Source organism: Haliotis cracherodii, unplaced genomic scaffold (genome assembly GCF_022045235.1).
Source record: "Haliotis cracherodii isolate W230 unplaced genomic scaffold, xgHalCrac1.p SCAF_1, whole genome shotgun sequence".
NCBI lineage: Eukaryota > Metazoa > Mollusca > Gastropoda > Lepetellida > Haliotidae > Haliotis > Haliotis cracherodii.
The window spans coordinates 77,792,457-77,820,372 of record NW_027266264.1 but is presented as its reverse complement, the minus strand read 5'-3'; the positions used below and the strand labels follow the sequence as shown (position 1 = coordinate 77,820,372).

The following is a 27,916-nucleotide window of genomic DNA, read 5'->3' as shown; positions in this document are numbered from 1 at the left end:
CTTTATTCCTTGTTAACTTGCACTCAACTCATATTGCAAACATTTAAGTACACTTAATATGGATCAGTAATGTGCAATCTCCTTGTTTGTTTGAAGAGTATGAAAAATTCCTCATTTCCTGTCAAAATTGTGATTGGTTGCCAGGAACTATGATATTTGGATCGATAAAGTTGACAGTCTTATTAAGCTCATGGCAAGGATCACAAGACATGTTTTCCAGCCCAATAAGAAGGCTGCACTATTGACCAGACACCTTTGGAAACTATATATGCAGCATTTATCAATATTTGAGATTTGAAATCAGTCAGCGTCTAATGAGACTTGTTGTGCAATGTAAAAGCTCTTCAGCCAATAACATAATCGATACGCCACCTGTGGGAGGCGTATTAATTTAGTGGCTGGAGATGACATCAAAAGAAACATTTGGTGCGAAAGTTGATATGAATATGTACCAGACAAGGAATTGTGTTGATCAGTGAAAAGACAGACAGACAGACATACACATATAGTGTGTGTGAGTGGTGTGTGTGTGTGTGTGTGTGTGTGTCTGCGTGCATGAGTGTGTGCGTGCATGGGTGCATGCGTGCGTGAGAGAGATGCCCTGTATAGTGAGGTTGATGCCACGTATAGTGAGGTTGATGCCACGTATAGTGAGGTTGATGCCATGTATAGTGAGGTTGATGCCATGTATAGTGGGGTTGATGCCATGTATAGTGAGGTTGATGCCATGTATCGTGAGGTTTATGCCATGTATAGTGGGGTTGATGCCATGTTTAGTGAGGTTGATGCCATGTATAGTGAGGTTGATGCCACGTATAGTGAGGTTGATGCCATGTATAGTGGGGCTGATGCCATGTATAGTGAGGTTGATGCCATGTATAGTGGGACTGATGCACGACAGCCCAATGAAACACAACAAATATGAGCATCCCATATTGTCAGGTTCTTGTACTGAACAGGAAAACACATTAACTGCTAGGTTATCTGACCTACAACATATTGAGGCATTTCCTTCGAACTGCATTTGAATGGAAGACAGCCTCAAATTGCTGCAGTGGAGTGAGTGAGTGAGTGAATTAGAGTTCAATTCCAATTGTGGGGGTAAAAGCTGACACAGGTCCAAGCCATTTATCATGTAAGTGAAAATAAAAATTAACAGATCTTGCAACAGTTAAGGGACATTACTTTAGTTGGAAGGGTTGAGATTGGTGTAGTCAAACCATGCAACCACAAACCAAAATAAGTTGTCAGTAATATCACTGGTCTCAGGTACAATAAAGACAATGGTCACTGATAACTCCCGTTGTATGAGAAGTGATTATTCATTGATCTAAACTTGCTTCTGATGGGGGAAATCTATTGCTTGTCCAATATTAACAAAATCTTGTCAACATGTAGTAAATACACTCAATACAAGGACCAGACAAACAAATGCATTGCCTTCATACAATTCAAACATGTTCAGACCCGTGAAGATGTTGGGGTAGAATAGGTCTTCAGCAACCCATGCTTGCCGTAAAAGGTAACTATGCTTGTCGTAAAAGGCGACTAACGGGATCGGGTGGTCAGGCTCACAGACTTGGTTGAAGCATGTCATCGATCCCAATAGCGTGGATCGATGCTCATGATATCAATCACTGTATTGTCTGGTCCAGACTTGATGATTTACAGACCGCCGTCATATAGCTGGAATATTGCTGAATGCGGCGTTAAACAACAAAACAACAACAACAACAAACATGTTCATGTATGCACTGATGCCTTCTGCACAACTTACCCCAATGGACCCTCGCTGCTGTGCATTTACGAAAATAGATTAAATCTAACTAGCTTGCACTGCCCACACTTCTTATCACATCCTCCAAGTAGTCCTGCATCATCACCCCTTACAGTCATAAATGCACAAAGCTATCCTCCGATCTCATTGTTGGGGCTGAAGTCATTTATTGTCAATTTCCTTTTCAGAATTGCTCCCACAAGAGTTAAGTTAGATTTAAGCATTAGCTTCTCCAGGGTGCTAAGGTCTGTCATAAAAAAGGTTGTTTCCTTCAAATGGCCGAGGTGCTAAAGATGTCTGATTGAGTATTAAATTCTGCAAGGGAAGTCAATACTGTTGTGTGTTGGGACCAGTATGTTGGGAGAAAGGGCATGATGGGGCTGATGCAGACAAACTAGAATGGGTGATTTCCAGGCTGTTGGTGTTGAAGCTGAAGAAGTTCTGTCAAAACAACAAACCCATTCTGGACAAAAATACAAAGTCATGCCCTGGGCTACTGTGTTGATGTCAGTGTTGGAAAATAGTCCCAGTTTGAGTTTGTGAATACTTAACTTGAAACACTCACTATGTTTTGGCTGAGATGAAGATGATATCTTGAAGGTATATAAAGACATATATCTTTCAGAAAGTGCTGCATACTGTCCAGAGTCTTTGTCATAAAGAAAGTAAAAGATTCTACGCAGTCAACAGGAAACACTGAAACTCATACAGGAAGGAACAGTCAAGTGACATTGCTAGAATTGTCACCATTCCAGAAATAAATAATTATTATTACACATGTATTACTCTTGTATGGCAATTGATTGGAATTTGATTGGCTGATTTGTAAACTTTGACCTTTCTAGTACGAATTTTGACTGATTCATTCATTCATAAGTTTGAAACACACCAAAAAAATGGATACCTAATGTAAGTCCATGAATTGAAATACAGTTGTATAGATGAAACTTATGCACTGACACACATCTGCATCATAAATTACATCCACATTTCACACTAATGTTCTAAATCCAGGATGATGTAAATACTTCATTTAGGATCTACAGGCAAATAAGTGTTTGAACAAAGAGAATCAATTAAGACTTTGTAAATCCATGTACACAAAATAAAAACAGATGAGTGCTGACCTACTGTACTGTGTGTGGTTTAAGTTGAGTAGATGAGCAGATGTGTGGAGACATAACTCAGAAGGGTTCTGGACAGCAAAATAACCAGACTCAGGGGTTTTCCGCATGAAATTAAAAATATCTGCAAAATGAAGTTGGCTTGAAGGTATGAATATAATGAGCTGATCTTACTGGTGCTGTGAAGCTGGGATAACAACTGAATTATATATGGCCTCAACTCTACATTTTAAACTGACACTTTTACATGGCAGCAAGCGGAAACCTGATCCACAGCATGAAATCCACCATGCAACAAAAACTAAAACTGATGAATATCATCCACGATTAGGCTGTAATCTTGACTTTGCTTGTATTCCTAACACCTCTGTAAACTCACTGACATTTCAGACAAGCACACAATCCTGACCTGAGACCAGTTTGTGATACTATAATACACTCGTGTGAGTGAGTGTGTTTGTTTCTTTGCTGCAATATTCCAGCAACATCATGGCAAGGAACACCAGACATTGGCTTCACACATTGCACCAGTTTATGGCATGGCGTGGCAAGCCAACACTTTAACCACAAGGCTCCCCACCGCCCCCACTCATGGATGGAATAGGACTGTCAAACCTGCAGTCCCAAGGGAACTGTCACAGTAACAGAAACAGTTACAAGCATGAATATGCACAAGGTATCATGGGAGTCTGCTGTGCAGTTATTAAAACAATATCTCAATAGTGTGCATCTACTTCTGACTCCAAATAATAGGCACTATGATTGAGTGCCTCTTGCAAGAGTATGTTCAATGAAAACATTATGGAGAAGACCAATTTATAGGATCAGATTGCAATCCTGTCAGACAAATGAAATAGAATAATCAATCTCTGTAATCCCAGGTCTAATGGTTGATTGATGATGTTAAGGAAAGTAATTTAAGATATCTTTTTAGAATAGCAAATTAGAGGAATCATTTTATTGATTACATCAGAGATAAATGAATAGTTTCCAATTAAATTTGATTTTTCAAGATATACATGTCACAGCTTCTGCAATCCAAAATACTGTATTCTACCCAATAAGCACTCAATGGTTTAAGGAAGTTAAATCCACGGTGTACACGTCCTTGTGTAATTCAATCAAATGTGCAATCCAGTGGTTAAAGCGTTTGCTCATCATGCCACAGATCCTGGTTCTATTCCCCACATGTGTGAGGCCCATTTCTGGTGTCCCACATCGTGGTGCTGGAATATTGCTAAAAGAGGTGTAAAACCATACTCACTCACACACTCAGATGTGTCTCTCTCACAGGGAGATTCAAACTCAATGTGATTCAAAGTGGTGCCATTTGCTGTGAGAATTGCTTCCCTTAACCAATCAAGGATATGCTGATGACTGGTTCAAACACAAGACTACCCAACATTCAGCAACTAAATTGCCTGCACTGAGAAACAGTGGAAGCAGCTTATAAGTGTCCAATCTTCCTGTCATCTTTCCTCTCGACAACTGACTACACAAACAGTGTTTAATATGTCCAACCTGGATTTTGTCATCAGACAAAAACATGCCCACTGGCTTGATCTCCATCACCAAATCAACTGTTCAGAATCAATACCAAATGACAGTCAGTATCAGATATGACTTCTTTGAGTGGCATTATCAGATATGGTACCTCAGGTTAACTCACAGTGATTACCTACTATAACGGGTTGGGGGTGGGTAACGTGGTCATCAGGATATTTTCTGTCCCATCCCAACTGTCAGTTTCAAAGAGATATTGTTAAATGAATTTAAAAGAAAACTTTTACAAATAATAAGTCAATTGAAATATTTACTTCTTGTTGTTATTATTTATGGCAGTTACAATTTCAATACAAACATGAACTAACTGCAAGTCGTACTCTATTTTGACATTTGTCAGTTTTGACAGTTAGATAATTAATTTCTACCAATTCTAGCTTTTGCTTATTTAATCTACTTGAAAGAAACGAATAATTACTAATAATTACTATGCGCAAAGGCGGAGCCAATATTACTGCACGGTAATTATTATAAAAAACTGTAAAATACATCTATGGAATCATCAAAAACTACAACTTACATTGAGTCTGTTATTTCTGCAACTCATTTGCAACAAGATTATAATCATGTGACTTCACTTCTGGAAATACATGTAGCAGAAGACACCAAAAGTTAGAGCGAGAAGAATGCGATTAAACACCAAATATACGATGTGCTGTCATTAGGATGGATGTAATCTACCCAATAACATGTCCAGGAAGGTGTTTACGTAAGTATTTTAGAATAAATATTTTTACTTTAGTGGAAACAATCTCGGAATGAACTACACAACTTTTGATGACATGGCGCCATCATCGCGGGACTATTTGAGCTGATCACTGGAGTTAACTATAGCTATTAAATATTACGATGAAACGTTAAATTGACCTTATACCTACAATATACTTAGTTTTTACACACAAGACGTTGTATGTAATAATAAATAATCATATCTTGAACAACTACAAAAACTTCAAAACGATTTCGGGAACGTAGGCAAAAACCGAAGGTCTTGATCAATTATGGCCGAGCCTGACTAGATCCAGGGTAGAATAGGTCTTCAGCAACCCATTCTTGGTTTGTTGGTTTGTTTGTTTGGTATTTAACGCTGCACTCAACAATATTACAGCTTTACAGTCTGGACCAAGCCATCCAGTGACTGAAATCATGAGCATCGATCTACACAATTGGAATACGATGACTTGCATCAACCAAGTCGGCGAGCCTGACCATCCAATCCCATTAGTCGCCTCTTCTGACAAGCATAGTCACCTGTTATGGCAAGCATGGGTTGCTGAAGACCTATTATGCCCCGGATCTTCACAGGTCCAATCTTTTCACAACTCTGATTGTTTTATAAGAAAATAACAAGGATCTATGAGGAATTATGTTTGGGAATTAAATATTAGGCCTGTATCTGCAGGTAAGGGTCTAAAAACAAAGAGATCGTTACAATGATCGTAAATCCCATGCTTTAACATAGGCTTGAAATAATCATGGTGCTATGACCGCTTCTGGAGGGGTGCCCTGCCACTCAAGACAGTCTTTTCATCTGTCAACAGTTGGTCTGTGTCTGGAGGAAGGAAACGAGGAGGTCAGTCTGCTAGCTGCTATACACAGTCCATCAGTCTCCAGACACCATCATACACATGTCTGCTCAAGTGTGGACAGTAAGATGTGCTGTCTACTGGTCATCCATCATCTATAAGGGTTTACACTCAATTGTCCATGAGATAATGTTGATAAGAATATGAAACCTTACCCTCTGGACATGTCACACTGGAGCAAGCAAGTGTCTTGCTCATGATGAGTCTAACCCAACCTGCGGAAATCAAGCCAATCTGTGCCTCCGCCACCATTAACCCTTAGACTGCTGTGTAGATTTGAGCCTCGATATCCCCCAATGATGAGTGAGTGAGTGAGTGAGTGAGTGAGTGAGTGAGTGAGTGTGGTTTTACGTCACTTTTAGCAATATTCCAGCAATATCACGGCAGAGGACACCAGAAATGGGTTTCACACATTGTACCCATGTCGGGAATCGAACCCGTGTCTTCGGCGTGACGAGCGAACGCTTTAACCACAAGGCTCCCCGTCATTTTATAATCAAATCACAATGTCAAACAACAACGAAAAAAAATGAATTTTGCTAGAACATTATGATTACTTCCTTCAATGTGATTGCTGTGATTAGAAATTGTGAATTTCATTTTTTATCCTTGCAAAGTATGAGGTAAGTGTAGATAAATCGTAACACATCATATGTTATTTCTAAAACTAATTGGTTTAATAAATCGTTTATGACATCCAAATGTTACTTTGCATGTGAAATAGCAATAAAAATGTGATTTTCTTTTTACAAACAGTGAAAAGAAACTGCTACATGTAATTGAAATAATTAAGATTAGTACATGTATAGTAGTACGGACACAAATCAAATGGCCAATTAATTCATGGAAACATGTCATCTGACAGGAGACCATATCCTCCTGGTACCAGAGTTGATGAGTAGTTACATGCATCCATTCCTGCTGTGTGTACCGATGCAACCCTTACGATAAATTGCAGCAAAAATCATGAAAAAGTTGAAATGTTATCATTTAGGCAGACGAAACATCTGCTAAAACATCAGGCATGTAAGTCTTTTTCTGCAGTTTCAAAAGTATCATCTGAAAAGACTTTTATAGATATTTTGAAATGAAATTATTCTGTATATTTTGCATGCTTACTAAATGGCATTTAAAATATATATATTTCAGTGACTGACAAGAACATGACAAAGCCTAAGACAGGACTCACATCTACAACGTATGACCATGTCAATGCCTCATTCCTAATACATGTATGTAATAGGATAACCAAAGTCAATTTTCCAGTATTTTTATAGAGAATTACTGCAAATCCTCTAAAGGACCGAATATTGTTAACAATTAAATTGAAAACTGTGAAATTTCTTTGTGCAAGCTTTTACATTGGCACTTGTCTTTGATAAAGTATCTTAAGTTTTTTCTTGTTTCTCTTATTATTCTTGCTGCTTACAAGAACTCTTCTTGTGGCTTAAAGTGACATATGGACTACATCCTATTCCTTGTTGATTGGCATCTATGTAGCAGTCAACAACACACAGGACTTTTTCACAATCGGAACACCAGTACAAAGATTGCTTTATCTTGTATCCTGCACGATGTCCAAGTGGTGGCTTGCACACCATACAGGTCACAGGTCTTGCACACTTAGAGTACTGGAATACTAGAAGTATCAGGGTGCCGTTGTACTGAGGGATATTAGCGCTAAGGTGATTTTAACGTCCATGCTTTAACATAGGCTTACGATCATCGTAGCACCCAGGAATGTCAAAGGAAAATGGCGCTCAGTCAGGCGAGCAGGAATATCCCCTACAATCGTACTCCTATCACAGTTTGAAGGACCAGTAACATGTGAGGAGAACAGTGATCTGATTACCATGTTTGTCTTGCAAGAACTTTGATGTAGTATGTTCACAATGCACACACTGAACAGATGAAAGAAGAGCTTCTTGTACCATTTGACTAACTTCAGTACTTGCTCAATTGATTAGACAAGTCAATGCCAACCATCTTTTTGGTGTAGTGAACACATTTGCTTGGTAACGTGTTAAATGACTGACACTGTCTGTTATGACGATCTATCTCTTTAATAACCACATCAACTGTTGCCTATGAAGTGAAGAAAGAAATTGTGTACTGCTTTTTTTGTCCTGGTACATGTACTTAACATGGAGGTGGTTGCCTCTGACCTTATTATTGCTTCTGGGGTGGTCGGGTAGCCAAGTGGTTAAAGTGTTAGCTCGTCATGCCGAAGACCCGGGTTCGATTCCCGACATGGGTACAATGTGTGAAGCCCATTTCTGGTGCCCCCCGCCGTGATATTGCTGGAATATTGCTAAAAGCGGCGTAAAACCAAATTCACTCACTCACTCACTATTATTGCTTCTGGCACATCACCGTGATTAACACAAAGCGTGACACTGGCTTATATATTGAGAGTATCTAGTTCTTGGACAATTTCTGGTGATGTTTAGAAATTGTCCATGAGGACCCTGTGTCCCTGATTCAACACACCCCACCTGGCCAGCAAGCCAACAACGAGCTTGGTTGTTTCTCCACACGAAGCATTTACCCAAACACATTCACCCAACAGACTTGCGAAACATGGAGCAGAGCCCGTCTAGACTTCAAAACCGAGACAATACCCACTTGATGCCTCGCAAACCTCGTATAATGTGAAACCAAATCTAGTGGGTTTCACTGGGTTGACAACTCTGAGTCCCTTCCAGGGGCAGGTAGCCTTGTCTCAGGATCAGGAGAATCAGGAGAATATACATCTGGGAACTTTGGCTTTATAAGCATGATGAATGGTTTTATTTTGCACAAACAACCTAGTCCATCCTGCCCTCGGAGGCTTCCTTGTCAGACGTGTAGATTATTTAACACTGCAAGGAATCTATCCCCAGCCATTTGTTTCCCCAAATGGGGTCAGAGTGATGTGATTTACTTTTATGTACTCATCCCATGGCGAAGAAACACAGGATTCAACAGGAATCCATTTTGTTCTGGGATATGCTGGTGTTTTAACTTCCGAGAGGAATACATGTTTGTTTGTACAACAGTTATGTTAGTGACAATGAAGATTTGAAAAAAATCATTTGGATCATAATTTTCAATATTCACTTACCTTTCACTTGTGAAAAGAACATTCAGAACTGGTGATAATGACTTGCTCACCGTTCCCATAATATTCAATCATGGATTAATGAAACTTTTTTTAAATTTGACATCCCTTAGTATGCCTGGGTTACTATTGTCGTATACAGTCTTAAGAGCAGAAACACCTGCATGTTTGCTACCCTCAGGAAGAGAAAGAAAAAATGACGCCCACCTATCCATCTGCCACCTTCATGAACAGGAGGAACTGACATCACTGTCTGCAATGTCCCCCAAACTGAAAGAAATGACATCCATCTGTCAGCCTGCTACCCCCAAAGTGGATCGCAATGACACCCACCTGTCCATCTGCAATCCCCAAAACTGAAGGAAATTGCACCCACCTGACTGCCAGCTACCCCTAAAACTGAATAAAATGATGCCACCTGTCCGTCTGCCGTCCCCCAAATTTAAACAAATGACGCCCACCTGTTTCACTGCCACCCCCAAAACTGAAGTAATTGACACCTACCTGTCCATCTGCCACCCCAAAAACTGAAAGAAATGACACCCACCTGTCCATCTGCCACCCCACAAAGTTGCTCCCAGAAGGAAGAGTCATCACTGTCTGTTGATGCCACACTCTGTTGGTCGACATCCTGGAGTCGTTTCTTAACTCGACTGATAGGACGAAGCAAAATTTCATTCATCAGGTCTTCAGTAGTGGCCATGAGAAGAAAAGCTGGCCCAACTACGATGAATGATGAGAACCAGAAAGAGAGAGAGAGTACTGGAGCGCTGCCCTACGTTCCTCTACAGCGAACCTCTCCGATCAATGAGAGTCCTGAATCTATGGCTACTGCGTCTCCTCACACAATCTTGCGTCTCTCCCATCACAACTCACTAAGTGACAGCATTCAACTGCACCATGTGCACTATGACAAGGTCACCCTATTAACAAAGTTATAACTATTGAAATAGTCATATTACACAGACAGAATTACAATGATTGGAACCAGTTCTTAGAGTAAAGGTGGAGAAAAAAATCTATATTACTGCAGCATCCAAGCTCTTGAAGACAACACAAAGAGTGAGATGAAAAATATCAGCCAGTCAGTTTAACCAAATCTATGATCTCCTTCACAATTAATATCTACACTCATCCAATGGAAACTCACGGTAATCAGAGTTCAGACCACCTTCTGACTGATCGTGTGTTAAATGACAAAAACATGATGCTAACGTGAGTGTCTGCTTGTCATGAATCTTCAGCGGTCACACAGAAGGATATTGCCTCTGAGACAAGTGCATATATATAATACAAGATGACTGTCTTGTATTGCCTCTAAGACAAGTGCATATATAATACAAGATGACTGTCTTGAGATGCTGTACTTATCACCTCACTGCTGATACGGACTGTAACTCCATCAGTGGGCTGGTATGTTCCATGTGTCACCAGTATGTAAAAGTGTTGCACTTCCTCATCATGTGTGTCTCATAGGTACTGAAGGGTTAATTTGAATGTAATCTTTCTCTGATCACAGGATAGCTTTCAGGGCTGAAAATGTTTTCCAGTTAATCTCCAGTGGAAACATCAAGGAATTAATGAGCCAAGCTCTATGATGGGAGAGGCAAGCTCTGTGATAGTCTTGATTTGTGATGTGAAATGGGTTTTAATGTCGCGTTCAAGATTACTGCACTTGTATTGCGACATGCTGCAGTTCTAACATGGATACCACGCTCAGACATAGCTTATGGACTCCAAGACGACCAGTCCTCCGTTTATCCCCTTAACGCCGGGTAACATGGTAACAACAAGTACTATCTTCTAACATCTTTTGGTATGATGTGACCTGGGATTAAACCACCGACCTTCCGCCTTTCTGGAAGATGCTCTCTATTCACTAGACCATAGAGGTGGTCTTACACATGAATAGAGGGAAGCCTTATACATATTGTCTAGCTTAGAACCTTGATAGATTAGAGGGATGTTTCTGTTTCTGTCCCAAGTGGTCTTGATTTCTATTTAAACCTCATAAAACAATCACCACCAAAAGCAAGTTAGGACAATGAAGCTTAAGGCCTCTGTTTGGACAAACAAGAAATCAATATATTTTGGCATAAATATCATTTCCAAATGGTAATTCAATGGAAATCATCTTAACTGAGTGTATGAGATTAATAACCTGTTTAGAAGATACATATCAGGGTAGATTGGCACTGACTTTATAAATGAAAACAATGCCAGGCAAGGTAACAACAAGAAACCATCTTTTAACATCTCTTGGTATGACATAACTAGGGATTGAACCACTGACTTTCTTCTCTTTGGGCAGACGCTCTATCTACTACACCACGGAGGAGGTCTAGTCTTGATTGGTGAGTGAGTGAGTGAGTTTGGTTTAACGCCCCTTTTAACAGTTTTACAGTTATATAAAGGCGTGCCAGCTTAATGTGGGAGGAAAGCCCGAAGTGAGGTTTCAGGTTTCTGGCGCGTCCGAAGGGACGCAACTCTGCACAGCGAAACGCGGCGCCTTAAACGACTGGGCCAACCGTGCCTCCCCTCTTGATTGGTGATGTTGACTAAGGGGAAAGTGGGATACTAATGACATCTGGTTGGCACAAAACTAGTAAATTATTGGCTTGTTTGCCATCTTGCTCAGTAAAACAGTGGAAGTTCTCACCTATATGTATACTGGTGTTTTAATCTGGTGTTTTAGATCCTATTTGTAGTGACCATTGTCCAGTATATGTCATCATTAAAGAGAATATTCCCAATTCAAGTAACTATAAAAGGAAAATCTATAACTACGATCAAGCTGATAGAGATGGGATTGTAAATGATTTAGTTAATATTAAGTGGGATTTTTTCGATACTGATGATGTTGATAATATGGCTAAATCTTTCACTTGCTCTGTTATGGATATATGTAATAAACGAATTCCAAACAAAACTGTAACAATAAGACCTGATGATCCACCTTGGATTAATAATGAAATACGCAAACTTATAAGAAAACGCAATCGCATTCATAAACTCGCTAAAAAACGTAATGGAGCTATCGATTGGGCTAACTTTAGGCATATTAGGAATAGGGTTGTTTCAACTGTTCGTATTGCTAAAAAGCAATATGTAGCCAAAATTGAAAACAGAATTAATAATGTATACGGAGAAAAGATTTGGTGGCGTTTGGTAATTTGTTTTTGCTTAAGAACAGAAACAATGTCAACAGATTCCCTCCGATAAAGTATCAAGACGAGATATATGATGAAAATGAAGACATTGCGAGTGTGCGTAACAAATATTTTACGGACCAAGCTATCGTTGAAAAACCAAACCTTACACCACCTTGCTAAGAAAACTGATGAATCACCTTAGAAACAATGTATAAATCCTTTATCTTGCAAATCTTTGATTTTTGTTGTCACATTTGGGATAATTGTACAAAGGAGCAAGCATCATTGCTTGAAAAATTAAACCTAGATGCACTACGAACTATTTGCGGAGGCGTCCGTGGCACCAGTCACAGTAAACTATATAAGGAAACTAACCTGACAACACTAGAAGAACGACGATACATGTCGAAACTAAGTACTTTTATAAAATGGTAAATAATTTAGTACCGGACTGTCTTTCTGATATTATTCCTCAAAAAGTCTCAGAAACGAATAGGTTCAATTTGAGAAATAGTTCTAATTTGCAAACTGTTAACTGTAAAACGGTAAATTATGCTAAATCATTTATTCCTGATACTGTCCAAATTTGGAATTCGCTATCAGACGAATATATAGATGCAGATACATTGAGTACTTTCAAAAAACATATAAAGAGGACTTAAAAAAATATGATAAGTTTTGATCTAAATTATGGGTCCAGATTTTGTCCCGCCTTCGACTTGGATGCAGTGATCTTAATGCAGACCGGGTCGCACGATATTTATCAGATAACCCCGCATGTAGCTGTGGCCATCACACTGAAGATGCACTTCACTTCTTTCTCATATGCCCAAATTACAATGATTTAAGACAGAATATGTACTATTATGTTAAGGGATATGATCTAAATTCAATTCTATTAGGTAATCCTGAAAGGACGTCAAAAATAAACTTAGAAATTCTTAAATCAGTACAAGACTACATTCAGCTATCCAATAGGTTTTGTGATTTTACATAGCATCTTAAATTTATAATACTATTCCTTGCCGTATATTGCAGTACACTATTACTACTAAAAATGAGACCTGACAGCGCCGACAACGTAGTTTCAACGTAGTTTCTATAATAAGAACATGTATATAATTGTATTCCTTGACTGTACTTTTGTCATATTATATTGTATTCTAATTCTGGAGCGGTATTCAAATAAGCTTTTGCTTGTTTACCAATCCAGTTCGCAAGTTGTGAAATAAATATGTTTAAAACATATGTATACTTCCACACTCACTGTAATATAACAGTAGAGGACGTAACGTTTACTCGGGACTGGTCCCCGATACAAGTACAGGTGACTACCTGAGACAGCGTCACTTGTTCGCGTGAACACAAAACATTTCTACAAGTGTTATTCATAAAAATAATAAGAACAAAATTAGGCATAGTTATTGATAATAACATGTCAAATGACGTGGAGACAAATGTAAATAGAAAAAAAAAGGGTCAAAGTTGGAGAGAAATGCGCGAAATTAGAGCAATAATAGTCACTATTTGACAGTGAGGGCTCTACTATGAACAAATTTTTCGGAAATATAAATGAAAGAAATATGCAAAATTAGAGCAATTTTGGGCATTTTAGAGCAAATTTCTCCTGTCTACATATTTTTTAAAAACAAATTTTGAATATAGACATAGATGTATTTGATATTATTATAGAATGATAGGACCTTCAAGGAGTGTGTGCATCAACAGATTTGATAACAATGATGTTTACATAAATGTGTTGATGTACATGTTTATTGTGTTCATTATCATGTATTTATTGTTTGTGACCTCATAAAGAAATGCATCATTCTAAAAGCCCATGAAGATCCTGAAGGTGAAAGGGTCCAGGGTGTACCATCCACATGAAATGGACAATATGGTCCGGTGGGTAATCAAGGATGACTTCCCCTCTGACGGTCACATGCCGATCAGAGGAAGGAAACATGGTGGGCACATCACCCTGTGGTATGTTGCAATCCTACAACTTGCACACCTCGGGACACTGGAGAGTGAGTAATCTCACAGACAGAGAGAGACGGGATTCAGTAAATGATACTTAGGAAATACAAAAGAATGAAATAAGATCAAGACAATTATGGGACAGATGATAATGTAAAGACATCTTGTGCAGATACTTAAGTTATATTTAGGAGATAAAAATGATCTTAAATGAAGACCTAGGTTACCTGTAGATTTAATTGTGATAAATTGAATATGGAACCAAGAACACAGAAATATATCCTGAAATCTGCTGTTTCAATCAGAGGTGGTCACAGTGATTTGATACCTCTATTAGACCTATCAGAATCAAGTAATTTCCAAATGCATAGTAGAATTACAGGTCATGAATGGCTGTTGAACTGAATAACCTGACCACAAAGACTGAATAAGGAAAAACTCCATGATAAATATATGAATTGGATAATATTGGTGGAACCAGTTCAAGGGGAATAACTCTGATAAAACCATCAACCTGATTGAAAGAGTTTAAAATATCATTGAAGTATATTTTACCTTTCCTTTTACGAGACGAGTAAATCTTACCATCTTGGCAAGCGAGCCTATCTGAAATGTTCCAGCAGACACTTGATACAAAATAATATCACCATGATCACAAACATTGATTTTCCCTGACAAGTAACATGGCAGCTCATAAAATCATGCTGACATTATCCATCTGGCAAGAGGAAAATACAATAGTTTTTAATGAAATGTCACATTTGTGCACATATTGAAACCTAAGTTTCTTAATATAATCCCATAGATAAATATGATTCTTAATGTTCACATCATTTGCTAACACAAATACATTATCTCAAAAATACAAAGCTATACATAACGTGACATACAGACAGATACATACAAACAAACAAACGAACATTAAATACTCATCACCCCAACCCCAAAAGAAGGTATGATCTATTTAATCATACACAGTAGAATGTTTTTGTTGGACCTTTCATTCAAAGGAATTTGTTGTCCTGGCAAAAATTCCTAAATAGCAAAAGGTACCAACCAGTTCATGACTGGGCTGGTATCATTGCAGAGTTTGATCAAGAAATATTGAACGGTAATTGAGTTGTGCTCTCAAAACAAACCCTACCCTCATTTGAACATTGGTCTCCATGATGTGAATAAATGATGATGAAAAAATAGCTTGTTATATTGTTTAAACAGCCGAGTGTACTCAGTCCGTTCTCTGCCGATCCACTAACAGAGTGAAAGCAGTGTTCATTCAGAAGGGATGAGACTCTAAAACTAGCTTAAAACTGTTTAATTAATAAGTAGCTACAGACCACAAACAGAGACCTGAGGTCCTGAAACTGAATCTATGGTCAATGCTCATTCTCACAAACCAGGGAATCACAGTCAGAGAAACTGTAAATACTGCTTTAGCTCTCAATATAATTGAACAAATGTCCTTGAATTTGTCACTTTTAAATTTTTCAACCTTCAAATTGTTCATGTCATAGCAATCAATATCATTGAAGAGGTGATTGGCAAACAGCATCAATATTTCACAACCATCCATGCTGTACTGTTCTCGGACATCAAAGGACTCAATTCATTGAGGTATTATCCTATGTATAAACTCACCATTTTGATGATCAGGGTTAACATACATATGCAATCACTTACAGGCGTCACAATTTGTTTCATTTATCACCTGTGGTCACATCCGAATCAATACTGCAATGTGCTGTACACCTGTCACCTGAGCCAATGTAACGACTCTCAACTCACACAGGTGAGGCGACAGCATGTCCTCCCAAACATCTCACTGATTTACACAACACAGAAGTCACAGTTAAAACACGATACCTGCACAAAACCACTAATTAATAGTTTCTCATGTCATTCCCTTGATATGATGTTTATAATTAATTGAAAAAAACTTTCAAAATTTCATCTTTCAAAGTATATGTAAATTGTATTTAAAATTAGAACGGAAATGTAATGTTATCCAATACCACGATGCGTGTGCAGTGTAATACAACTGTATGATATCCATGTATGTACCATGGGTCATATGGTCTTGAAAACAGTGAACTGAACTGAACTGAATTCTGAACATATGCATCATCATAAAGATCGGGGGTAAAAATGAAGAATTGGGGAGAGAGTGAATGTTGTTTTGCATCACAATCGTCAATACGGAAGCCATATTATTACCACCTGTGAATAATGAAGTCTGGGTGAGGTAAACTATTTGAAGAAACCATATTAATGTTTTTGCTGAAACAGTTCAGTTACCTGTGTACAAAAAAAATAAAATCAATTGTCATGATCAATAGTGACTTCTCACCATGACACAGTTACAAAAGACTACAATGAAGCATAGCAGAGTTATGCCCCTTTTATGTTGTCGCGGGCATACCTCACCTCCATGTTGTGATGTAATTTTCAAAATGTATTTTCTGTATTCAAAGGGTGACTTTATGTGTAACTGTACATGTGCAATTCACTAATCATTATGTTGATAAGATATTAAATAATATTTTTTTAGCTTACAATTTCAGTAAAACTGTTAACTAAAATCAGAAATGTTCAATTAAATGTGTCTAAATTTGTTGAGTTTCTTTAACTCAAAACACAATCTTGGACACATTCAACACTGTTGGCTTTTCAATTAGATTTACATAACGATAATGGATATTTCATATTGTACATATCTGCAAAATTGAATATGGACCCAGTGCCACGCCTACACAATCACTGCAAAAGTTGTTGTTTTTCAAATCTAAAAAAACATTGCGCCAGAAAATTAACTCAGGTCACAAGATTACCAGACACATGTGTTCAGCAGGTTGAAAGAAGACCATGAACAATACTGATGCCAACCAAACACAACTGGTGGCAAATAATAGGAAGTTAGTACATGTTGGTGCAGTCCTTGTAATCAACTATTAATTTTTGTTAATATCCACCACCATAGAAAAAAACACTTACTGTTGTTGTTGGTGTTGTGGACATTTGTTCTATGACGGCTATCCCAGAATCCACTTCTGCTTCATCACCCATACCATGATCTGAGTGGATGACGCGGACTGACCTTGTACTGGTTTGAGGGGTCAAGGTTGGGTCACTCATACTTCTCTCTTTCGATGATTCTCTATGTCTTGCTTTCGAGGACTCAAAATAAGCATCAAACTCATCCCCCTTGATGGCTGACCCATTGGATGCGATGTTTGGCTGGCTGGCTGACAAGCGATTAAACTCTGCTGAACTTGGCCTTTCTTTCGTCTTACCCCGAAGTCGCCGAGCCTTATTCCGAAAACTACTCCACAAGCGTCTTCTCCGGCTCATCATTGGTGGAGGTGATGGTGGGGTGGTGCTGCCAGCATCTGTGCGGACATCGGTCGCACTTTGATACTTACGACCTTTTTCTTTTTTAGGGCCTGAAAGATGGATCAAAACACTGAATAAACCATATCAAAGTTTACAACTGAATAAGAAATTGTTATATTGACAGACAGAAGACAGTCTGGCATTTTGAGTGTGTGAGTGATTTGGGTTTTATGCCACTCTTAGAAATATTCCAGCAATATCATGAAGACACCAGAAATATAGGCTTCAGACATTGTGCTCAGGTTGGGGAATAGAAACCTCCGGTGTGATAAGCAAAAGCTTTAACCATGAGGCAATGACACTGGCCCGCTTGGTATTTTAGCTAAGGTGAAATAGAACATGGCACTCAAGATTATTTCACTTACATATTGACTGACATGCTAGTTCAGATGGATGCTGGTTCTATAGTGCTACCCCTGAGATCCCATGCCCCAGTTTATCATGGACACCCCTCAGACACAGCATACTGTTTCTAAGCCAATCTGTCCATGTTTTAGCCCCTTAATTCCAAGCACCGGCAGGGTAACAACAAGTGCAATCTTTTAACATTGTTTTGTATGATGTAGCCAGGGGATCAAACCACCGACCTGCCACTGTCCAGGTAGTCACTCAATCCACTGAACCACGGAGGTGGTCCCTAACATTGAAAGGACAAATAATCAACCAGTGCATGCAGAATACTCTGGCAACAAGCACAAAATAACAATAAAAGTTGATATTAACCATAATAGGGTTACATGTTATGGATTCTGAAAGGCTATTGGTCAGTTGAATCCATGTGACATCATGTCGGGACACTGTTGAGCATTATACAATAGGACACCGATCCTGACACAGGTTGATATCATCATGTCACGAGAACAATAGACTGACATCATTGAGGTCACTTTGTAGGGGGACATTTTATACCTCTTTCTATACTTTTATTTCTAAAAAATGACTGAGTAATATTATGAATAATCAAACTGAAACTAATAATTATGTATTGTGTGTCCTACTTTGATGATTGCGGTTTCGCCAATGGCTCAGAACATACATTATTCATTTGGGATCGATCATCCATGATTAGTTGATTTCATGTGTGATGGAAGGATTATCTGGTTCAAAGAGTGTTTCCAACCATGGTAAGCAAAGCCTGTACATGTAGACTTTTTGTTTTGCAGACTCAAACAGAATGCGAGCAGTATATGGAGAAACAATAACATTGCTGAAGATACTTTAAACATAGCTAAATATGAACATGTCAGGGGTGCAGCAAGAGTTAAGCTTGTCGTCTCAGCCCTGCAGTTTAACTTTTTGTATGCACATCTCTTAATGAACACATAACTTTGCATTCGGCATACGGAGTTGACAGAATCTGTAAACAAAGTCAACAAAGGTTTCATCCTACTGGAAAAGAGAAATCAAAGAGAAATCAAAGTTTAATGGGAATGTAACATACTAATAGGATTTTCAATTAAAATTCAGTATATAAAATCCATTTCAGAAGTCTGTTACTACTTGTTTTCCATAGGCAACGGTCTGTGCATTGATTCAGTATCAAACAGCTTTGTTGTGGCAGCATGGCAGTACATGGCACATCAAGGGAGACAACTCTGTTGGGTTTCATTTTCTGTTGATTTGAAACTGACATTTGTGGTGCGTGTGTGTGGCATTGGGTGATTGTGTAGGAGTAGGTGTGGTGATGGGTGTGGTGATGGGTGTGAGTGTGAGTGTGAGTGTGAGTGTGAGTGTGAGTGTGAGTGTGAGTGTTTGTGTAGATGTAGATGTAGATGTAGATGTCGCCGTAGCTATGATTATAGTATGTTTTTGTAGCTTGTACCATGTGTAGAAGTGAGACATTGTCTTATCAAACAAATAATTATCCATCAGTTGATCTATGCCAAACAATGTGAGTTATTAGAGAATAAAAGTGCTGTTTGAACAACTAGAATACAATTTGCTGAGACTGCCAATTAGCCTGAATCTAGTTCCTAGTTTACTCAATACTAATGTGCAACGCAAGATGCACTATTTAACAGGATTAAAGCAGCTATTTAAAGACAACCATCAAATAGATCCAAAACTTGATCTAATACTTAGTCTTGATAATTACACATTTAATTGTGTAATTAAATGTGCATGTTAATGCAGAATAAATTCTCGGACTAATTTACATAACAACATTTGTTGCACTATATTCAAGATTCCCTCCCTCCAAACAATGACCCGCTGTTGTTACATTGTGACAACTCTCGGGGAGCACCGACTCACTAAAGGTTTGGAGCACCACCACTCTTACATTAAGCTGCAAGTATCATACTGTGAGATCATGTATCAACTCAAAACTATACAAGTATATAACAGCAATGTTAAACGGTATGAAGTGAAATGGAACAATACAGAGCGGTTATTAGGTGAGTGTGTTTCCAAATCCAGCGGTAGAAACTAACATTTTCAGTTCAATAGTCCTTATAACAGTTATAATGATAACATATAGCAAAACCCTTAAAAATGGCAAATTTGCACTAGTCCTTGTGATACATTAACTATTGGGCAGTTTGGCAAGGACTACAGGACTAGTGCCAGTTTCTAACACTAGAATCGTGTATATCATATATTGGGAATAAAAATTGTATCATGGGAGCATTTGGCGAGTATAATACATGTTTTTATTCCTAATACTGACTATAGATGATGCAGAAACATACAAGGGTAATAATCTCATTACTATATAATGTTATTCCTAAAACAAAGGATCTAAAGAAGTCATTTCTCTGAATGATGTAGCATTAGCAACCGCATAGGAATACAATGTTTGAGTAAACTGCCCAATTTATCAAAAAGTGCTGAATGGATTTGTCCACAGAAACCCAGACACTTAGGGAAAGCTTCATCATTGCGTATTGGGAACCTTAGTCAATATTGAGACAGAAGGCATCACATCAAGATATGGAACTTGAAAGTACTCATTTGCATGTCTATCGGATTGTGACACCAAGTTTATCACCTTGGTTTATCACATCAATAACACAGCCATTACAGGAAGACTTATTTTACTGGCATATTGTCATATCTCAATTTGCTGTTTTTCAGTTCTATCGAAATAAATGTTGAACATCTGCTTATTCTCCTTGATGAGGGCACACCCATGATGATATCGTTACTGGCTGGCCAGGCAACTTGTATGGGGTCTACAAGACAGCAACTGGCCAATCAGATATCTAGATTCTTTAAAGTGTAATGGTAAACCAGTTCTACATTGTTCAGCTGATTTATGCAAAATTACTATCTCATCAAAGCTGTTCAACATCTGAATAATCCTTTCAGGAATAGCTTCCATGACCCACGTCAAACTGAACTCCTTAGACATAAACTCCCAGCTATCTTAAAAGCTATCTTAAATGTTGGTAAAAATATGACTTGAAGGACATTTAACAAATACATCGCCCCACAGCCTTCACCAACTTATCAGCCATATATTGTTGACCTGTCACCGTCCCTGTGCTGGAGTTGGAAGCTTATACCATGGTCTGGTGCTTCCGTTACAGCTCCTCCCAGGAATTAATGCCAACAAAAGGTTCCCACTGCAAAATCAATCGGTCAGTCTTACCGAGAAAGGTACCATTTTTTTTGCATAGTTGCCAATATGTCCATTTTCATACTTCATGAATATCCTTGCATCGGATTTATACATAAATATTTATGACCCACATAACATTAATAAGCAACACTAAAAATACATAACATATATTATTAATATGATATGTATTAATATGAAGAGTAATTAAGCCATGTTTTCATGTGGAGTATGGAGATAAATGGCAGAAATACAAAGGATTATGTCTCACCAAAGGTAACCCGTTTGCCTCTCATCGTGATGTGATGTCAGCACTACAGTTTATGGTAGAATGACAGGGATGCCACCAGACTATGACTGAATTATTGACACCATACAGTAAAAGGAGTAGTCCAGTTGTTGTTCAATGGCAAGCACCTGCTGCAGCATACTATGTGATGGTGTGGGATTCTTTTGGTGTATGAGTGGATACTGGAACTAGAGTATCTGTATGTCATATTCATCTGAGCTTGTCATTTCTGTTCATGTACTGCCACATGGTCACACATCTGTTTTTCAATTTAAATTGCAGTAACTGTATCCTTTCGGTCAATAGACACTGAAGGCATATTGTTGAACCAAACACAGGCAGAAGCCGAGGTCAGGATGCATGAAGGCTGGATGGAGAGAGACAACATTGAGAGAGACATGGTAGTGGGTACCTGATACTATCTACACTGTGACTTTTATTGTTGATTTGTATCTGATACTCTCTATCAGCCACTTATTATTGACATGGAACAAGTTTATTGAATGCAGCAGTACATGTATTCTGCTATATCAGTATGCATCGCTTCTAAGTTTAGTTAACAAACCTGAATGTTTACTTGCTGAATTACGCCTCTTCCACCGATACAATAGTTTTCTCCGTACTAAACCCATCTTGGTGAGTGTACTCCAGCAAGTATCCACTAGCCAGTGCCCCAGTAGTGATGACAAGTGTCTCTGTATGCAAACAGGCCATGTCTAATCCCAGTAATGTATTTCTTCTCATATACCAGTACTTACACCTCTTAAAGGCAGAATATTTTTATGATCCTGTGTGTGTGCATATGTGAATGTGCATGTGTGTGCATGTAAATGTGTGCATGTGACAGAGAGACAGACAGAAAGAGAGAGAGAGAGAGAGAGAGAGTTTCCAAGTTATAAGTCTCACACAAAAATGTCTTCAGAATGACGGAAGGACAGATGGAATTCATTGGAATAACTAGTCACCTTGGCCTTTTAGGTCGGGGGCAAATAAATATGTGTATATTCATAATGTGCCTGAACCGGACCATAAAACATGCTCTAAACACTACTTTATTATCCCTGTCCATGGATCAAGAGGCACTCAAATTTCATTCTCAGTGGCCGGGAGAGTGTAAAATCTAAGCTGCCTGCCTAAACTGTCACATTACCATATCATCCTACCGGGTACCCATTCACTGCTGGGTGAACAGAGGCATATTTCGAACAAAGCTTCATGCTTAAAGGGACCCCCATACCTTACCCATTGATTCCCACACAGCCAACGCTGTCCCTCTCAGTTATGATGATTTCCCTATCACAACATTATATCACTGCCATCATCACATTTTATCACCACTATCATCACATTTTGTACCCATCACCAAGTTGTTTTTCTGAGAGAATCAGTTTGTAAGGCGAATCTTTATTTATTTATTTATTGGTTTACAGATTTGATTGACTTGAATCACAGTCATGAAATAAATACAACATTAGAATTTTACAAAATATTGTTTTGTTGTAACTTTAAAAATAGTTCAACATGAACATAACTTTTAACTTTCTAAATAACAATTTGTCAATGTGTTTTATTTTGTCTCTGGCCACAGCAAACAACCTAAAAAAGAGAAAACCTCCCCCAAAGTATATACAAAAACTTCCTATTTTTAATGTAGGAATCATCCTGCAACTTAAACAGTATTGGCATATATGTTTGCCTAAACAACCAACCCAAACAATATCAGGCCAGCAAAATATTGAGCTACACACACATATTTTTTATTTGACAAATGCAAGCAAATTGATCAGCAAAACCATAGAATTAAAAGTGTGTCCTAAATACAACATTATAGAAATGAAATACTCATATCCCCCGCCAATATGACATGACTGGTTGTGTGCAAGGCAAGGGCCTTAAAGGAGCACAGCTGTGTACAGTGAATGGTGGTCAACCAGTGTGCCACTATGACATCATACCTCAGGGAGACAAGCGATAGGTACTGGGGACCTACTCTGACCAGGAATCCCTACAGGAAGACAAGCAATGGGTACTGGGGACCTATTCTGACCTGGAATCCCTACAGGGAGACAGGCAATGGGTACTGGGGACCTATTTTGACCTGGAATCCCCACAGGGAGACAAGCAATGGGTACTGGAGACCTGTTCTGACCTGGAATTAAAATAGGGAGACAAGTATTGGGTACTAGGAACCTATTCTGACCAGAAATCCCCACAGAGAGACAAGCATTGGGAGATGAGGACCTATTCTGACCTGGAATCTGAGATACATGCATACTTCCATATACATATTTCCTCCTGCTACTACCACAAATAACATTATCACACCTCCATGTCAGAACGATGAGATCTGATTGGTTCATGTGATCTTGATAAAATACTAAGTATCCCGCCGTGGATGGAAAATAAATTTCTCAGTGGGTGAATAAATCTCTTATACCCTGCCTTAATGCAGAAAGCCGCATGCTTTTTCCAAATCAATGAAAGTCTTTAGGCATAGCACAAGTTAACTTCAGCTCAATCAAAAAAACATCTCAGTTTGATAAATTAGTTGTAGCAAGATCATGAGGGATACATGAGGTTTTATGAGTTCCGCGTTAGGTTTTATACCACTCACCTCCAACTCGTCATATAAAAACTAACGCGGGATGTGTAAAACCCCTTCTCATACCTCCATGTCAGAATGATGAGATCTGATTGGTCCATGTGATCTTGATAAAATACTGTGCATCCCACCTTGGAGGGTAATAAATTTCTCAGTGGGGGAATAAATCTCTTGTACCCTGCCACAAGTAATGAAGGCTGCATGTGTATATCTGAGAGGCAGAATAAATCCGTTATACCCTGCTTCAATGCAAAAATCTGCACGCTTTTCCCGAGTAAATGGAAGTCACGTGACATAGCACAAGTTAACCTCAGCTCAATCAAACAGCTCAAACACATCCACCAAGACATCATAGGATTATCCCAACATAACATAATCCCATACAATAATATGACCCGTGAAGATTCGGGGTAGAATAGGTCTTCAGCAACCCATGCTTGCTGTAACAGGCGACTATGCTTGTCGTAAGAGGTGACAAACGGGATCGGGTGGTCAGACTCGCTGACTTGGTTGATGCATGTCATCGTATCCCAATTGCGTGGATCAATGATGATGATGTCTATCACTGGATTGACTGGTCCAGACTCGATTATTTACAGACCGCCGTCATATGGCTGGAATATTGCTGAGTATGGCATTAAACAACAAACTAACTCTGACTTTTATATGTTGAGACCTTTTAGACATTTTGTATCCAACGTTTAAGAGCTCTTGCAGGTACCCAGGTTGGGTCAGGAAACAGGGGGTGTAAATGACAATACTGTCCGGCATCAAAGGAGAAGCACAAAAAACGATACCAAACATTTCATAGATTCCATACATTCAAAGAAAAACTTTAAACAGTTTTAATTGGACAGTAAAAATATTGGAATAAGATACTTTCACAATGTCCTGAAATAATATATAATCGAAACATCATCAAATTGCACAGATCAAATTTCATCCTATTGATAGTAACAATGTTCTGATCACCTCTAATGACACCTCCCAAGGACAAAACCAGGAATCAAAGTGCTCATTTATCAGGCCCAATAATGTTCAGCACAATGCAGTCAGACATTCAGCTGATGTGACTGAAAGCATAGTAATGAAAAACTCTTTCAGCCTGTACATGAATGTGTAACATCTGTATTTGACAAGTACCTCGTGCAGCTGGCATCGAGCCACACCATGCAATGTCACGCTAACTTTATATGCAAAACATGATCATGGACCTCAAAATACAAAGGCTAAACATATCTTTCATCATGATTCAAACAAGTACAACAGTACTTCATACAAAAGGACTCATGCGCATCAAAACATTTATAAAATCTGTTTGATATTCATGATAGAATTTGATAAGGCTTGTATACTGACAATACGAAAAAATCATGGAAACTTAATAAAGCACATGAGAGTGTAGCAGGAAATAACTGAACATAATTCATTTCTGAAATAGTCTGACATATCCACACATTAAAACAGCTGACTAGACGCTTTAATGTGTTAAATGATTCCTGCAATTCTCACCGCTTGTTTTTAAATTAATCTTTCAATGTACAACAAAACAGATTGTGTGGGAAGGTCAAAAATATGTGCAAGAGTACAACTGTTTTGTATGTCTACAAATTAGTGATCTGCAAGATGGGATATAAATGGACAGGTGCTGAACTCCTGCCGACATGCGTTGAACAGTGTTTCAGTTATATCACGGTATACCAGCCCTGAAGTATGTGCAGGTCTCAGATGTTTACAAGTCTGGTGACACCTACGGACAGGGATATGGTACTGACAAATCAAGGAGCAAACATAAACTGGATTCGAACCCATAAGCATAGATTTCTGGTATGCCGAAGGAATGCATGTTTGCACAGCAAGTTTGGCATTTTACATCACAGGGCCATCCATGTCCACGGGATACAAAAGTGAGAGGGTGAATGTTCTTCAGATGAACAGCCAGGCACATATTGAAAGCACTGGATGCCTATTTCAGCCAGCTCTTTCAACAAGCATGAGGTACTGTGGACCCTTCTGTTATATAATCACTACTGGATAAATACTGGAGTGAGTTTGAACAAGCACAGCCTTGAACAGTATTTCTGTTACCATCACTGGGTGTTACCTTGATGCAGGATGTGCAAACTTCACACAAAAGTAGGATGCTGCCAGTCCAAGGATCACAATCTTTATAAATCCTGGATCCTGTCCCAGCTAAAAGATGCAGATGCAGGGCACAGCAAAGTACAGTATCTTAGTACAGAGACCATCCCTGTCCCAAAGAGTGATTGAGTGAGTGGGCTTTTAACTGAACAGTATTTCAGTCATATTATGACAAAGTGGGTGGAAAGCTTAAAGTGATGCAGGCCTAAGACAAATAAACAAGTGAGAGTGTTTATGTACAGGATAGCATAGTGACAGCAGGGATGCTATACGAATATACACTAGCAGTTATCCCACAGGTCGATACTGATGGCAGGGATGCTAAATGAATGTACACTATCAGTTATCCCACTGGTCAATAGCGACGGCAGGGATGCTATATGAGTATACAGATCAGTTATCCCACTGGTCGATAGCGACGACAGGGATGCTATATGAGTATACAGATCAGTTATCCCACTGGTCGATAGCGACGACAGGGATGCTATATGAGTATACAGATCAGTTATCCCACTGGTCGATAGCGACAACAGGGATGCTATATGAGTATACAGATCAGTTATCCCACTGGTCGATAGCGACGACAGGGATGCTATATGAGTATACACATCAGTTATCCCACGGGTCGATAGTGTTGGCAGGGATGCTATATGAGCATACACATCAGTTATCCCACAGGTCGATAGCGACGGCAGGGATGCTCTACATTATGAATTGGTCACAGCTTGGAGTTGATCTTACTTAGTCATTAGCATTATACACAGCAGCTTGACTCAACAAGCATGGTTTTATTCCTGTCCTGGATTCACAATGGCACCAGTTAATTGATAAGCTAAAAACTGTCCACACATCAGACCTAAAAATGCTGCAAAGAGTTCAGGCTAGTAGACGAGTTTTTAGCACAGCTGTACTGATTGTGCTGGGAAAAGTAAATTTTCTCAACGTAGCATTGGTGACAGTTGTTGACAGCTATGATACAAGTGACACAGTAGGAATGTTATCTATAGCAATATTACTGCATAGCATGTGTTGAAACAAAAATCAGGAAACAATTTTGTCTTTACTCATAATAATTAAATCCATCAATCTGATTGGCCAGTTGCTGTCTTGTAAAACCTCAACCCAATCAGTCAGCTGGCCTGAACAGACATCATAAAGTCATAGTGTTTCATATGATGTCATTTGTTTGTCATGTCACAATCTAACCCTGTTCACATTCTCATAGACAAACATTTAGTAAACTAACCCAGAATTAATTAAGTTGAAAATATATATCTACAAAATACAAAATAAAATCCAAATGGAGCCCAGAACATTGCTTAGTTTCGGGGACTAACCAAAACTGCAAGGTTCTAACAGAGCTTGTTAAAAAAATATGTTTGCATATACAATAGTCAAACTAAAACAAATATGACTTTTAATGAGTCAAAGTGTGGCATTTATGATATATGTATCCATTTTCCATCAACTTAAGTTCAAGGCATCAATATCGGTTATCTGACTGTGGTTGCAGTGAACGGTGAGTTGTGCAATCTACTGATCACTTCACACATGAAATTTATGTTATGAAATTTTGATTACATTTAATTGAATAGATTACAAACATTAGTCTGTGTATACAATGAACACTTTTTATAACAAGATAGTGTAAT

General features: G+C 38.6%; 1 protein-coding gene across 2 annotated transcripts in view; it reads right to left on the bottom strand.

Moving 5' to 3' along the window:
• The window catches only part of LOC139477665 (multiple C2 and transmembrane domain-containing protein 1-like), a 197,354-nt gene that overhangs the window by 139,001 nt on the left and 30,437 nt on the right, over window positions 1-27,916 (bottom strand). For both annotated transcript variants that reach the window (XM_071260369.1, XM_071260300.1), the window contains exon 2: window positions 17,274-17,722. In XM_071260369.1, coding sequence (XP_071116470.1) covers window positions 17,274-17,722 — 449 coding nt within the window. The remainder of the gene's footprint in view (window positions 1-17,273; window positions 17,723-27,916) is intronic.